This window comes from Pyrus communis, chromosome 5, assembly GCF_963583255.1.
Source record: "Pyrus communis chromosome 5, drPyrComm1.1, whole genome shotgun sequence".
Classification (NCBI taxonomy): domain Eukaryota; kingdom Viridiplantae; phylum Streptophyta; class Magnoliopsida; order Rosales; family Rosaceae; genus Pyrus; species Pyrus communis.
In genome coordinates this window covers 29,755,976-29,771,156 of record NC_084807.1, presented here as the reverse complement: position 1 = coordinate 29,771,156, position 15,181 = coordinate 29,755,976, and the positions used below count along the sequence as shown (strand labels likewise).

Sequence of the window (15,181 nt, the reverse complement as noted above, 5' to 3'; positions counted from 1 at the left end):
TTTATTCTTATCTTTTCAAGATGGGTTGGGTTGAGTTTCTTGGGCTCAACTCTTATTCTCAAACGGGCTTACACAAACATAAAAGATCCAATCTTGTTTTCCCGCCAAGCTTTCCTTTTATTTACCTTTTTTCTTGTGTGTAAATCAATTAATTTAAGGGCATGTTTAATTATATAAAATAGGAATTCATTGGTTTTCATCATATGCACATATCTTTACAAAAAAAAAAAAAAAAAAAAAAAAAATGGAAACGGAAGTGGTTTTTCAACTCCATTTCTTTTTCTAGCCTTTGAATTTAATATATCAAAACAGAATAAAGGGACAGAAACGTGATAGAAACAAGGAAATGACAATAAAAGGAAAAAACAAGAGTGTAAAAATCCCCACCCTTTGAAACTTACAAAAGAAAAAATAGAACATATATCATTAGTTTACGGAAAAAATGATAAATACATCTGTTTGCTTGTTCTATGCTTAATGCTTCTAGTCTTGGATAGGGTTCAGGTTCTATACCCCACGTATACATAGTAACTGTTCAGGATGCCAACCACTCCAACGCCAAGAGGTGAGTCTGAGTCGTTTGGCATTAGCATCAGACCTAGTTCAAAGTTGAAAGAGAGGAGAGGAGACATGGAAAGGAGCTCTTCGTGCAAGGAAACACCAATACTTTATATATCATTCCTTTTCAACACTGCTCAAGCCACGACAACTATAATCACAATGATGAGGATGACTCCAAATATCACCAACAGCAAACAAGTCTGCCCAAATAGCACAAATAATTAGCAACCTCTATTAATCCAATGCTTTATATATAATAGCTGAAATAAAGAAATTAAACAACTACGCATATCAATCCAGCCAATATATCGCATCCTTTGGTTAAAAATGTTGAATAGCAACTTATCCTGGAGTTGAATACACAAAACAAGAGAAAAGAGGAATCGGGTTGAACAAACTCATGTTGAAGGAAAAGAAAATTACCAGAGATGAATTAGATCTTTGGGTCTTGGATGCTTTCACAAGGTGGGAGGTCGCTTGCACAGTTGCAGCGTGGGAGTTCTCAATGTTAGAACCAATATCATCTGAAACACACACATGTACAGACAGCATCGTTCAAAGTAGGGCACACAAAGTACAAGTGACTCAACAAACACAAATTCAATTTCTGAGTAACAATGAACAGAAACTGGACTAACCGATTATAGCTCCTTGATCATGGACCAGTACAGCTAGATCTTTGAAAATCTCATTAACCTCACTGATCTGTTGTTGAATTTCTTGGATCCCTTGCTCCCTTTCTTCAATAATGGCTTCATTGAATGCAATCTCATTGTCCGCAAGTACAACCTCTTGTCTGCATACAAAATATTCAAATCTATAACTTAACCATGGACTCCAGTTGCATCACATAAGACACTCAACATCAAGGGCAATAACTAATTTGCAGGGCAGGTCCCAATTACTGGAGAATGTTACGCAGTTAGAAGATGTGTTTCCATATAAAAAAAAAAATAAGAAAAAGGAGAAAACATCACCATGGGAAAGAATTTACATTCACCTGGCCTATCAAGGCTCACAAAACAATGAGAGGGGTCAACACAATCCATGTAACAATTTTACCGGTGAAATGGAGAACCTTTAGGATCAGGCACAAAAGAAAAATCCCAATAACTAGTTAAAAAGGTATTCCTTTCCTTTTAAGGGACGTGACTCATCTAGAAACTTGCTATGGTTTTAGGATGACGAATTTTCCTTCAGGGTATTACAGAGAGAAATAACAGAAGTGTCTAAACTTCTTGAAATATATTAAGTTGCCCACCTTTTTGATTCTAGAAGAAGAGCTTGCTGTTTGGGACTCCTAGATGAACTCATCTCCTGCTCATGGGCAGGATGACTGCACAATACGATGAAAGGAATTGATGAGTAGAACATATAAATAATAAAGAGAAGAATTAGAGTTAAATCGTCGATCAACTTAGACGTGCAAGTTTACACTATACAGAAACTTGAATGCTTGTGTAAAAGCTTGTTCCTTATATTAGTAAGAACATGTAACAAGATAATACCTGGATGGAAGAACATCTTTGGGAACAAAGGGAGCATATGTTGTTTCCCTTTCAGCTGCAAGCCTCTGAGCCTTCTGAAATTCTTTTAGAACCGCCTGGAAATCCTTTGCAAGCTTAGCATCCGCAATCTTTTTGACAACCTGCAGTTTGTCACCCAAAAAGGGTGAAGTCCGATAATAACAACTTACTTAAACATAGTTAGACAGGTATAATGAATTGAATGCTTACAGTAACTTGGGCATGGTGATCAGTTTCACTAGCTTGCTTGAGTTTGTCTGAAGTATCTTTCACCAACTGCCCAATGTGCGCCCTGGTCTTATGCCTGCCAGTGCCAACTCCCAATTCCCAATTTAGATAAACAGTGAATTAGGTCGGAACATTGATAACTCTCAATGTACAATCAATCAATCAATTAAGCAAATATTATGTTTAATTATGCAAACCTAACAAGAAATTGAAAAGAGGGGAAGAATTATTATTATTAAGAAGAAGAAGAAAATGAGAATATGAAAAGTAGTACTGACAGCTTGTCGCGGAGTTGAAGGGTGTCTTTTGGGGTGCCGAGGGAATTGACGAGGCGGTAATAAGTGGATACGGCGGTGTTGATCTGGAAAATCCCGGCAGACAGGGCCTGAGACGGCTCGTAAAGATATTGATTTCGATTTTGCTGCTGCTGCTGGTTCTGAATTGCATTCGAGTAAACGAATGGTCGTCGTTGTTGCTGCTGCTGCTGTTGTTGCTGCTGTTGCTGTTGGGGAGAAGAACCAGCCTCAAGATCTTGGAAACTCATTCTTCCTTCCACTTTTTTTGTTTGCTGCTGCTGCTGTTGCTGCCGTTCCCTTCCTTGTGTTATGGGGTTGCTTCCCTTGGATTGCGTTGTTTGGTGGTTGGCTGCAGACAAAGACTGACCAAGGAAATTTCGTTGGTTTGGTTTGGTTGTTCTTGTTACAATGCCTTTACAATAAGTACAGTTGATTCAATCCAATCACTTCTTTCTTCTCTTCTCTCTCAAATTAAAATTCACCTCTACTTGATACGAAAGGTCAAACTATGTTGTTATTCCGCAAGCAAGAAGGACTCACCACCTTCTCTCCCCCCACCCCCTAAATCTCCGCCTGTGGGACCCTCAAGCTCACCACAACGCTCTGTTAGGCCACGGCACAACCGCTGTTCAAGGCTTTAGTAGGCCTCAGAGCCAGCCCAATTTTATAACGTTGGATTGGGTTTTCGGCCCAAATTACAGCAACTGACATCACCTGACTCACTCGTAACATACTTTGCCACGCAGCCCTCCTGTCCCCCTCCCTAATAACTGCTTTTCCTCCCTCCCTCCGTCTCTCTTTTTCTTTCTTCTATGTGGAATCAAGCAAACTGCAAACACGCCTTCGGTTTGATGATGGAGGTGAGTGTAATGTCTTTTTTTTTTCAAGTGTATATGGTTTGATTCATTTTGTTATCTCCTTTCTTAAATAAATATCATTACCTTACCAAATTAAAAAAATTGGTTTTGAATGTTTGATCCGTTTTATGTTATGTTGTTTGATTTTATGATTTTAAGCTTTGTTTTTGTTTTTCATTTACAAATTGTGATGAATTCAAATAGAAAATTTGTTGCGGAATCTGAATTGTGAGTCTTTTAGTGCTTCTTGCATTTAGGAACACATCCCCTTATACAATATTAGTCCGATCTAAATTTTTTCTTTTTCTTTTCCTTTTTTTTTTTTTGGGAAAGGAAAGGGATTTATTTTAATTTCTTTAATTTGTACTAGAAAGCATTTCCTTTCCATAATTACACTTGTTCTCTTTATCGAAAGGAAAGTGCTTTTGTTTGTGGTAATTACCGTTTGAAACTTTGGCTGTAAGAGAACATAATATGGTTTTCTGATGCTTTTCAGTAGAAGGGCAGTTGTGCAGATGTGATCATCGTTAATATGGGCGTGCTATGATTTATACAATGTGATCGTCATTTCTTTACTCCGTATTCATGCTTACATGCATCTTCTCAATTTCACATGACAGATAAGGACAGTGAAAGTTAGCAATGTCTCCCTCGGTGCAACGGAACTTGATTTAAAGGACTTCTTTTCCTTCTCTGGTGATATTGAATACATTGAAATTCAAGGGTTGCATTTCCTCTCTCTCTCTCTCTCTCTCTCTTTTCCGTTTGCTAATTGTTTTAATGCATTGAGACGCAGGAAGTTGATTTCTTTTCTACTTTATTGCAGTGACAACGAGAGGTCTCAGGTTGCATATGTTACCTTCAAGGATTTCAAGGGGGCAGAAACTTCAGTGCTTCTTTCGGTCATTCACTTCTGAACGCTTCTTTAGTTTTCTTTTTTCTCTTCTTGTCCTTTTTCTCCTTAGTTGTTTAACTTATGTTCCCGACTTTTTACTTTTTTTTTCGCAAAACTTACCTATCTAATGGAAACCGGGTGGAATCTGATATTCTGATTACTCTAAATCAGTTTTATTGTCATCTCATCTGATTTTCTTAATTATGTGTCTTATCTTTCAGGGAGCAACAATTGTCGATCAGTCCGTTACCATAGATCTGGCTCCAGATTACAAGCTTCCAGCTGCTGTGGCTTCAGCACTTCCAACTGTAATATTATTTTCTAAGGGCACCTTTTCGTCTATCATCAATAATAATTGCTTCTGACGGCGTTTGGTTTTTCATCCTCCTCAGGCAACGGAAAATGTTAAACCTGTTGGTGCTCAACCTGCTGTTCACAACGCAGAAGATGTCGTGAGCAGCATGCTCGCCAAAGGATTCGTTTTGGGAAAAGATGCGATCAACAAGGCAAAGGCCTTTGATGAGAAACACCAGCTTAGTTCCACTGCAACGGCCACAGTTTCTTCTTTGGACCAAAAGATTGGTTTCACTGATAAACTTAGTGCTGGCACAACCATGGTAAATGATAAGGTGAAGCAAATGGATGAAAGGTTTCAGGTTTCTGAGAAGACCAAGATTGCGTTTTCAGCTGCTGAGCAAACGGTGAGTAGTGCTGGATCTGCAATCATGCAGAATCGTTACGTATTAACTGGGACATCATGGGTAACCGATGCTTTTAAAAGGGCTGCCAAGGCAGCAACAGAAGTGAGCCAGAAGACGGTGGATAAGGTTTCAGTGCAGGAAGAGGGTGGAAGGAAAGTGGAAGAAAGTGGTCCGGTCCATTAGTGAGTCCATTCTCCAACATCTGCTAGCTACTAAAAGCAACCTTCCCAGCCTAGCACGGAACCAAGGGTTCACGGTCTCATTTGCGTAAGCTTTTAAGTAGTGTTATACAAAGTTGATATTTCCTTCTACAAGTACACGGTTGGCAGTAGTAGCAGCAGTACTTTCCTGTTTGTTTGGAAATGGAAGTTGTAATTTAGAGGAGGAGGAATTGATGTTACGTGTGATGTTCTCATGAATGAAAACTTTGATGTTCTTTCGTTGCAGCTTATATAAATTCAAATTACGCATATACAGATAAGTATGTACAACATCAATTGTTTTATACATGTACCAGTCGTTTGCTTCATACGAGCAACCATACATATCACATCATTCTGATCAAACCATGTACATATAAAACCAATACAATTAACCAATATTTACAGAGACGTGTTGTAAACTTGCAGATGACTTGATCAAAGCTGTCCAACTACATTATTACTCGTTTGGTTATACTTTTAAAATGATTGAAAGCGTTTTAAACAAAAAAAATTTGGGTTCTAAAAGCACTTGAAATGTTTTCTGCAAGAAGCATCAGTTATGTATTTTTTCCAATAAGCACTTCTAAGTGTTTTTTTAATATTTACTTGCATTTTTACTAAAGATTAGTTCTAAAAATATTTTCACAAAAACGTCTTCAGTTATTTTAAAAGAACATCCAGAGCTCTTAGTTAATAGATTAACAGACAAGAAAAAAGGTTGTGGAATTCAGACTTGAACGTTTCCCGCTGCTGTTGCTTCCAAGTGAGGGTTGACTGGTTGTTGAGGGAGGATGAGGCGGAGGTTTGCAGGAGTTTCTAATGAGTTTACAAGTGCTTTGTTAAAATTAAATCTGAACCGTTGATTAGTTGACTGAAGAAACAGAGGCTCAGATTTGATCAAGCACACGAGCAGGGGAGAATATCTGGGTCCTTGTAATGCTAGTTTGCGTGTTAGTGGGGCAAAGGTTAGGATTCTAGGAATTGAAATCCGACGGTGCGAGATGAGAATATAAACAATTCGTCATTCAACAACTTTGACGTTGAGGACTGACTAACTGCCAATGAGAATAGTCCACGCGGCTTAGAAGCAACCGTTCCAACCCAATTTTTTATTTTCTATTTTCTCATTTCAATTTCTTCTTCTTGCCTTGAAGATGAAGGTATACCCCAATAGAAAAGTGTTTTTTTAATACTAAATGAATTAATACACGATGAATTAGTCACTAAAGACAACAACCGCTCCATGTAATAAAAAATTCTTAGTTTAGAGCGGAGTCACTGAACTATGTCATACATACGTTATTTCACATACATAAAAGGACAAAAATTATTACTCATAAGCGGTGTATGACAATTGACGAATTAAGGGATTTATTTCTATATTTTCTAAAGAGTAATGTTAAGAAAATTAAATTTATAGACTAAAATTACAAACTAAATGATATATCACCAATAAGAAATAAGTATGTTTATCAATGTTTATCTAATAATCCAATCATCAACTTCTATGTCATTTAATTTACAAAATTTAGTTTACAAATTTAATCTCCTAGGATTACTCATCTTCTAAAACCTCCAATTTGTTAATAATTGTTGTCAAATTTAATCACAAGATGGGAAAAAATGCCATCTGTCCTCCTAATTAATCAATAAACATGTACGCGCTTACCATCAGAAATATTGCTTTACTTATTGAGGACAATTGTAATTTATTATGATAATGAAGTGTGAATGCGAATAATTACATCTTTGATTTTTCTTACTTTTTGCGGGGTGTATGCCCTATTAACCTACAAATTGATTAACACGCTAAACAGAGGTTAGTGTAACCTTTAATTCTAAATCAGTGATGGTGCCAAATAATTATAGGAAAATGCCAAAAAGACTAAGTTTTTAAATCAAAATATACAAATTAAATGATGTATGACAAATAAAAAAATAAACACATTAATTAATACTTAATTAATAATTTGATGATCAACAACCACATAATTTGATATGCACAAAATTAATTTTAGAATTTGCCTCCCATAATTATATTTTGTTTTTCAAATTAATTAATTAATTAATTAAAAAGAAAAGAATGAAAAAAAATATAAAATATTCAGGTAGTGTAATTACGTTAGCGAACGTAGAAGAGAGAGAAAAGGGCGGTCAAAGGCTGAATGAAACTCCAAGGTAGGAAGGCGAGGGCCTTTCTTCACTTTACTGAGTCGTTGCGCCTTGTCATCTGAAGACTTGAGAGTCCCAACCGACCCCCCACTCCTACGCGCAGAGAAAGAGAGAGCTCCCATTTCCTTGCAGAGACAAACGAAGGAGGTAAGCAGGCACGCACTCAATTGTCACCCTCTGTTTTCAATTACGTATTCTTTGAATTTCCATCCAATTTTAAGTTTTAACCAAATATCGGATTCTTTTCCATTCATCATGACGATATCTGGTCTGATCGATTCCCTTTTTTTCATAAATACTTGCTTGGTTGCTGAGAAAAGCATATGAAAAGTCATCAAACCAAAAAAGAAAAAGAGCTTAAGAAACTAAATTATGGATTGTTGACTTTATATAGGGTTTTTGGAAATTAAAGTTACAGCCTTTGAACGGTTTCAAGAATTTTTATTTGAGGTATCCTTCAAGTATCCTCCTTTAATTGTTCTCTGTTCAGTTTGGTTGTCAAGAAAATTGAAGGGCAGAAAAGGGAGGGACTCCAGGAAAGAAAAGTTCCGGCGTTGCCAATCATTTTGGGGTTTAAGGTCGATTTTTATTACAGTTTTCTGCTTTTGATTTCATTCTTTCCATTAGTTATGGATCCTGGGTTTTGAGTTACTCAAAGATGGAGGAAAAAAAATAAAAATAAAAAACTAGAATTGTAATTAGATTGCTTGATCTTTAGGCTTGGCCCTGATAAAGCGGAGTGAAAATTCTTCTTCTTTGGCTTTGAATATTAGAAATCTTTATAATATTTCTTCTTTTCAGCAGAATTATATCTTTCCCATCTTTGATGACAATTAATTAGTATTTATCATACATTTTTAGGAAAACTTTTTGAAGGTTTTTGTTTAAGACTTAAAAGGTCTGCAACGATGAGCGACAATTTGATGGAGAAAGTGAGCGCTCTTGGTGAGCGCCTCAAGATCGAAGGCTCTGAGGTTGGTCGAAAAATGAGTGCTGGATTTAGCTCAGTGAGCTTCAAGGTGAAGGAGCTCTTCCAAGGCCCAAACCAAGCAGATAAGATCGTTGAAGATGCCACATCAGAGGCACTCGAAGAACCAGACTGGGCTATGAATCTTGAAATTTGCGACATGATCAATACTGAAAGAGTTAACAGTGTTGAATTGATTCGTGGGCTGAAAAAGCGGATTACGTTGAAGAATCCTAGGGTCCAGTACCTTGCGCTAATGCTGCTTGAAACATGTGTTAAGAACTGTGAAAAGGCTTTCTCAGAAATAGCTGCGGAGAGAGTTCTTGATGAGATGGTGAAGCTGATTGACGACCCTCAGACTGTTGTTAATAATCGCAATAAAGCTTTGATGCTGATCGAAGCATGGGGGGAATCGACTGGTGAGCTCCGGTATTTGCCTGTTTATGAGGAAACATACAAGGTACCTGTAAACCTTTGGTGCCTGTTTCATATATTGTATCAAATTTATCTTGCATCTTGTTCTTTCACGACTAGAACATAGTTAAGGACAAATACCACTTCTGTTACCCCTGAGTTTAGCTGGACACATAGGAAGTACTTAAAAATTTGAAACAGCCATCACAATTTGTCCTGAGGTTCTTCCTATGAGGTCTGATTGCAGCTGACCAGGAAATGTACAATTTAGCCTTGGTACTAGAGTGATCAGAAAATAATTTAGCTGGCCAGTTTACCATTGGTAAGGAACACAACGCTTAATGTTGAATTGAAAGTATACCGTAGTTCATAATTTATGTGGCTTTTATGCTACTATTATCCTTACCCACAATCTGATTTTCTTGAGCCTCCATCGTGTTGGGTGGTGCAGTTGTTAGATCTATATTTCTGTTATTTGAAGAAGTGGTTTCATGGTACTTATACTTTTATGCTTGGACCACCTCAATTTCAGAGTTTAAGATCAAGGGGGATTCGGTTTCCCGGTCGCGACAATGAGAGCTTGGCACCAATATTCACTCCCCCTCGTTCAGTTTCTGCTTCAGAATCAGATGCTAGTTTTTCCCAGCAGATTCCGGTTGAGATTCCTGCTCAAAGCTTTACGGCTGAACAAACAAAGGAAGCATTTGATGTTGCAAGAAACAGTATTGAGCTTCTTAATACTGTTTTCTCCTCTTCACCCCAACAAGATGCTTTACAGGTGATTTTTATTTTGTTTTCTCACATGCATATCCTCTTTGACTCCTGCATCTAATCTGTTAATATATGGGATTTCTGTCACCTACATTCTGTGAGATGCATGGAACTTTCAATGTCGCAACTTTTTCTTGTGTTATCTACTGATCAATATGATTTTTACTTGTTTTTTCTTTTTTAGGCAAGTCGGTTTTAGGGACACTACCTATACGCAAACTTAAAATGGGCCTTTGAAAATAGGTGAATATACCACTTGGCCTGTTCCATAAGACCATATCCCATCCAATCTAGAGCCAAGTGATACTGGGTTGACCTTAAGACGACATCTTCCATGGGGACAGCCAGTTCAAAGCTAATTTAACTCATAGTACAATGTCAGCCCAACAAGGAATATGAAAACCTGATGCAATTATAATGCTGCATGCGGGCATATGTTATCTTATTCAATTACGTATGTTTGTTCAAGAATAACTAGTTATATTTAGGAGCTAAGAATTAGATCAAAAGAGATATGGATTAAAATGTTGTTGCCTCATTGGCAGGATGACTTGACGGCCACACTTGTACAGCAGTGCCGCCAATCTCTATCCACTGTCCAGAGAATTATAGAGACAGCTGGAGAGAACGAGGCCTTGCTGTTTGAAGCATTGAATGTGAATGATGAGATCCATAAGGCTCTGTCCAAGTATGAAGAACTGATAAGGCCTTCAGTTGTTCCAACTGCACCAGAACCTGCAATGATACCTGTTGCTGTGGAGCCAGATGAATCGCCAAGTCGTGTGAGAGAGGATTACTTGATTAGAAAACCAGCTGCTTCTCGAGGTTTGGTTCATGCAGGGAGCAACGATGACATGATGGATGATCTTGATGAGATGATATTTGGCAAGAAAGGTGGAAGTTCATCTGAAGGAAGCCAAGATCCAAAGAAGCAGCAGACGCCAGCAAAGGATGACCTGATCAGCTTTTGATATGGTTTAAATTTATAATTCAATATGCTTACTGGAAAACTTTGCTGGTTAGCACCAGCAAAGTTAGGTGTTGATCGTTGGAGATGTTGAAGTTTGATGTTTGAAAGATTTCACCGTGAACATATATGTCGTCTCTTTTTTATTTTTATTTTTCCTTTCTTCCTGTTCTTCTCAGTACATTGACCATTGTTTCTGCACATTTTGTGTAAGTAATCGAATTTGGATGCACGGTATCTATGCAGTGGCCTTCATAGCTCAGATATCGTTGAGTTGTATATAATCGCATGTTTATCGCTTTGATTTATGTCTTGTGAAATCCGCACGGGCTAGTGCTTAGTTTTTAAGTATGTCACACAACCTCTTTGCTTGATGGCTACCAGATCAAGGCCTTGCTCGTAATCCATCCAATTTTCCTTATTTGTAAAACAAGTTTTAGCTGCCGGCCTTAACCATTCATTAACCCATTACCTGTCGACCTCCTAGTGAGTGCTTCTGTTCCAAGCTATAGTATGACATGTTATTTTTATCTCCTTCGTCACGTAATTTTAATATTTATTAAAATGGAGAATATGTAAAGGTCCAAGCAGGCTCCAGTGTGTCGATAAACAAGTGGGCATTTTAATTTGTATTTGCATCGCCGTCATCGGAGATGAATAAAACAATGAGGAGTTTAATAGTTGAAGAGAAGGCTCTCACAGGCTCACAGAGAATGCCTGCGAAGCAAATGGCTAGATCCAAATCCCCAGTGCTTCCCCTGCTTCTGGCTCTCCTCGCCCTCTCCCTCATCTTCCTACTCTTCTCCTTCCACAGCCCCTCCCCCGCCGACCCCTCTGCCATCCTCCACCCTAACCAACCCACTTACAAACCCGAAACCTCCTTCGTCGCCTCCCTCGAGCGCTTCCTCCTCGCCCACAAATCCCGCCCTTTCAAGCCCCGCGATGACACCGTCCTCACCACGCCCACCCAATCCCAACTCAAGCACCTGGACGATCTGGTCTTCCAGAGCGACAGCCACAGGTTGTACGCCGATCCATACTACCCGCTTAGCTTGCCCATGAGGGTTTACGTGTACGACATGCCCAGCAAGTTCACGTACGATCTCCTCTGGCTCTTCCGAAACTCTTACAAGGAGACCTTCAATCTCACCTCTAATGGCAGCCCCGTCCACCGCCTCATTGAGCAGGTTTTACTTTTTTTTACTTGTTATTGTTACTAATTCCTTTCTAATTTTCTTAATGGAGCATTTGGATGCGGATGAACTGAATTGACGGGGCTAATTTTGTGCAGCATTCAATCGATTACTGGCTTTGGGCGGATTTGATAGCTCCGGAGTCAGAGAGGCTGTTGAAAAGCGTAGTGAGAGTGCATAGGCAGGAGGAGGCAGACCTCTTCTACATCCCATTCTTCACCACCATCAGCTTCTTCTTACTGGAGAAGCAGCAATGCAAAGCACTTTACAGGGTCTGACTGCCACTCCTCCCAAGGTTTCCCTTAATTGTTTGCTAATTGCTGCACATCATCCATACATATATGTGTGTGTGTGTGTGTGTCATAAGTTCATAACATATCTCACATTGTTAGCATCATGTAATGCGCAGTCAACTTAAACCTTTGTGCCCTTCTGCGGGTTCGACTGTATTTTGACCCTTTCGTACTGCTAAACTTATCTAGTACTATTGTTGTTATTTGTGTACGAAGGAAGTTGTCAAGTGGGTCACTGATCAGCCTGCCTGGAATCGATCCCAAGGACGGGATCACATTCTTCCTGTTCACCATCCCTGGTCTTTTAAGTCTGTTCGCCGCCTCATGAAGAATGCAATTTGGTTGCTTCCTGATATGGACTCCACTGGCAACTGGTCATTATTCCACTTTATTTCCTTCCTGAGCTCTAAATTCACTAAAGATCATTACTCCACTCAAACTGATTTAACTCTATTTTGCTCTACTTATAGGTACAAACCTGGACAAGTCTATCTGGAGAAAGATCTAATTCTTCCTTACGTTGCAAATGTTGATTTTTGTGATGCAAGATGCATATCCAAGACTCGATCCAAGAGAACAACATTGCTCTTTTTTCGCGGCCGGCTTAAAAGAAATGCTGTAAGCCTTTTGACTTATTTTTGGCTACAAAATGTGTTGATTTGAACTGAACCTGCTGGAAGTGGTGTAACATTTTCTTTCGGGATTAATTAAAGCAAGAGACGCGTACACTAGAGGAGTTAGGCTTGAGTGCGTTCAAAATGATTTTAAATGATAAAAGAACATGTGCAGCTAAAGAATCATTGTGGGATAAAATTTTGGCCCATTCTCAGCTTAAGAACACCTGGCTCTTATTTGCAGGCGCACAAATTGTATTTCAACAGGTATAGCTAATTTATTGTGTTCTGATTTCAGGGAGGGAAGATACGCTCACAACTTGTAGCAGAACTAAGTGGTTCTGAGGGTGTAGCTATAGAGGAAGGGACAGCAGGAGAAGCAGGAAAGGCAGCAGCTCAGAATGGAATGCGCAAGTAAAATTTTTTGGATCCTTGCCCTGCCTTGTGATGTAATTTCATTGTATCATCGTTAATTTAGTTGAGTTGGTTTCTCTGTCAGGTCTGTCTTTTGCTTAAGTCCAGCTGGTGATACTCCATCCTCTGCTAGATTGTTTGATGCCATTGTTAGTGGTTGCATACCAGTTATAGTTAGTGATGAACTGGAACTTCCTTTTGAAGGAATACTAGATTATAGGAAGGTATGTATACCTAAACGTTCAGATTATTGCTCACAGTAATGTCTGTCGAAATCCATCTTTCATGGCGTTTACTTATATCGTTGGTCGTATACCCATTGTACTCAACAGTTGCTTTTTCATCTTTGCCTGCAGATAGCTTTATTTATTTCTTCTAGTGATGCTGTACGACCAGGTTGGCTTGTAACATTTCTAAGAAACATTAGCCATGCTCAAATAGAGGAAATGCGTCAGAATCTTGCCAAGGTCTGTGACTGAAAATTTGAAGTGAAATGTTATTATTTTGTTGTTGCTGCTATCTGTATTCGTATATCTTGTCAAAAGGTTGGAGTAGACATAGATCTTCACGGGGACTGATTTATACTATTTTTGTCTTTCCCAGTACTCAAGACATTTCCTCTACTCAAGTCCAGCCCAGCCCTTGGGTCCGGAAGACTTGGTTTGGAGAATGGTATGATTATCTTGGTCGACAAAACTGTATTGTCTATTACATGCAGCTGCATAAACAAACATAAGAAGCCCAACTCCGGTTTAGAAGTATTGATTTAAGGTTTGTTTGTTGTGCAACAGATGGCTGGTAAGTTGGTTAATATAAAGCTTCACACCCGGAGATCTCAACGAGTGGTGAAAGAGTCGAGAAGTATCTGCACTTGTGATTGCAAGCGTGCCAACTCTACAACCGCAGGTCACTTGTAACTGTAATTAAAGATATATGAAAAAACAAAAACAAAATCATATTTTCATCACAAGGGACAACCGGGAAGAACAGCCGTTATTTTCATTCTTCAATCCGGATCTCAGAGGCGGCAACGATTTGTAGCATGGGGGTGTAGGGTAAGATTAGGGATGGGCAAATACCCATCGGTTATGGGTAACTACGGTTATCCGCCCATTTAAATTTCGCGGTTACGGTTATGGGTAACCGTTAGGATAATTAAATGGTTATGGGTATAACCATTTACCCGTAAAATTTAAATGGACAGTTATGGGTATTAACCGCGGTTATAACCGTTACCCATTTACCCGTTTCTTTTAATAGGTATATAAATTCTCATGCTTTGAACCATTTGCTAGTATTCACCTCTCGGTATTTCTGGACTAGGAAATTGGTCCACAATATATCAAGTTGGCATGCATTCAGACTTAGTATCATTCCTTGGGATCTTTCAGGAAAGCTGAAGATTTTAAATTTCTGTTTCTCTTAACTTTGCACTGAGGATTGCTGAAAATTTTGGATGTAGACTATATTTCTGAGTCCTTGTCTTGCCAAATTTGGATACTTTATGACATGATTGGATGTAGATTCTAGTTCTGAGTCATTTTGACTCCGAATGATATATCAAGGGTTCATGTAATTTTTTCTCAAAGTTTTGATGGAGATTAGTAATTTCATTGTAAATTCCCATGTTGTTTTTTGTGATAATGACTACCTTGAGTTTTTAGAAGTTTTACTTTGTAATCATATGGATGTTATAATTGAATACTTACTTGGGTATGGAAGAAAAATATGTCGAAAATACATTAATTTTCTTTCCAATATGCTTGCTCAAGTAATGAGAGGTATTTTGTTAGTAAAAAATCAATTATTAGCAAATATATTATATTACCTTGATTGACTAAAACAATCGTTCGTCCTTATTATTTCAATTATTGGAGTTGTAACGGTTACAGTTAAAAAAAATATGTAAATAGGCGCAAAAAGGGGTAAATGGGTTAAAAAATGGATAAACGGATATACGGTTACTGTTAAATAGGTACACGGTAATGGGTATGGTTAATCGTTTATAAACGGTTAAGGGTATGGGTATAACCGTTTAGGTAATTATCCAACTGGTAAACGGTTATGCAAGTATGAGTATAAACGGCTATGGGTAAATAATCGCGGTTA

General features: G+C 38.4%; 4 protein-coding genes across 5 annotated transcripts; 3 read left to right on the top strand and 1 right to left on the bottom strand.

Moving 5' to 3' along the window:
* Positions 1 to 257: 257 nt before the first annotated feature.
* Positions 258 to 3,103, bottom strand: LOC137734955 (syntaxin-22-like). The gene is made up of 7 exons (XM_068474298.1): positions 2,594 to 3,103; positions 2,298 to 2,391; positions 2,070 to 2,209; positions 1,823 to 1,897; positions 1,200 to 1,357; positions 985 to 1,085; positions 258 to 761 (listed from the first exon to the last, which is right to left on the bottom strand). Exons 1-7 carry the CDS (start codon positions 2,857 to 2,859, stop codon positions 696 to 698), a joined length of 900 nt encoding a protein of 299 aa, XP_068330399.1. The 5' UTR covers positions 2,860 to 3,103; the 3' UTR covers positions 258 to 695.
* A 285-nt stretch (positions 3,104 to 3,388) lies between these two features.
* On the top strand, positions 3,389 to 5,526 carry LOC137735585 (binding partner of ACD11 1-like). The gene is made up of 5 exons (XM_068475017.1): positions 3,389 to 3,471; positions 4,089 to 4,192; positions 4,295 to 4,370; positions 4,585 to 4,671; positions 4,756 to 5,526. Exons 1-5 carry the CDS (start codon positions 3,424 to 3,426, stop codon positions 5,245 to 5,247), a joined length of 807 nt encoding a protein of 268 aa, XP_068331118.1. The 5' UTR covers positions 3,389 to 3,423; the 3' UTR covers positions 5,248 to 5,526.
* A 1,902-nt stretch (positions 5,527 to 7,428) lies between these two features.
* Positions 7,429 to 10,866, top strand: LOC137734012 (TOM1-like protein 1). 2 transcript variants are annotated; one of them, XM_068473252.1, is made up of 5 exons: positions 7,429 to 7,586; positions 7,930 to 8,017; positions 8,301 to 8,866; positions 9,353 to 9,598; positions 10,137 to 10,866. In XM_068473252.1, exons 3-5 carry the CDS (start codon positions 8,348 to 8,350, stop codon positions 10,560 to 10,562), a joined length of 1,191 nt encoding a protein of 396 aa, XP_068329353.1. In that variant the 5' UTR covers positions 7,429 to 7,586; positions 7,930 to 8,017; positions 8,301 to 8,347; the 3' UTR covers positions 10,563 to 10,866. The 2 variants fall into 2 exon arrangements, with proteins under 2 accessions (XP_068329353.1, XP_068329354.1); XM_068473253.1 differs by lacking the exon at positions 7,930 to 8,017 and having other exon boundaries at positions 7,437 to 7,586.
* Positions 10,867 to 11,008: 142 nt separating this feature from the next.
* Positions 11,009 to 14,718, top strand: LOC137734011 (probable arabinosyltransferase ARAD1). The gene is made up of 9 exons (XM_068473250.1): positions 11,009 to 11,745; positions 11,850 to 12,023; positions 12,261 to 12,418; positions 12,515 to 12,662; positions 12,957 to 13,072; positions 13,158 to 13,296; positions 13,429 to 13,539; positions 13,676 to 13,744; positions 13,864 to 14,718. The coding sequence occupies exons 1-9, from the start codon at positions 11,212 to 11,214 to the stop codon at positions 13,987 to 13,989; spliced, it is 1,575 nt and encodes a 524-aa protein (XP_068329351.1). The 5' UTR covers positions 11,009 to 11,211; the 3' UTR covers positions 13,990 to 14,718.
* The last annotated feature ends 463 nt before the right edge of the window (positions 14,719 to 15,181 follow it).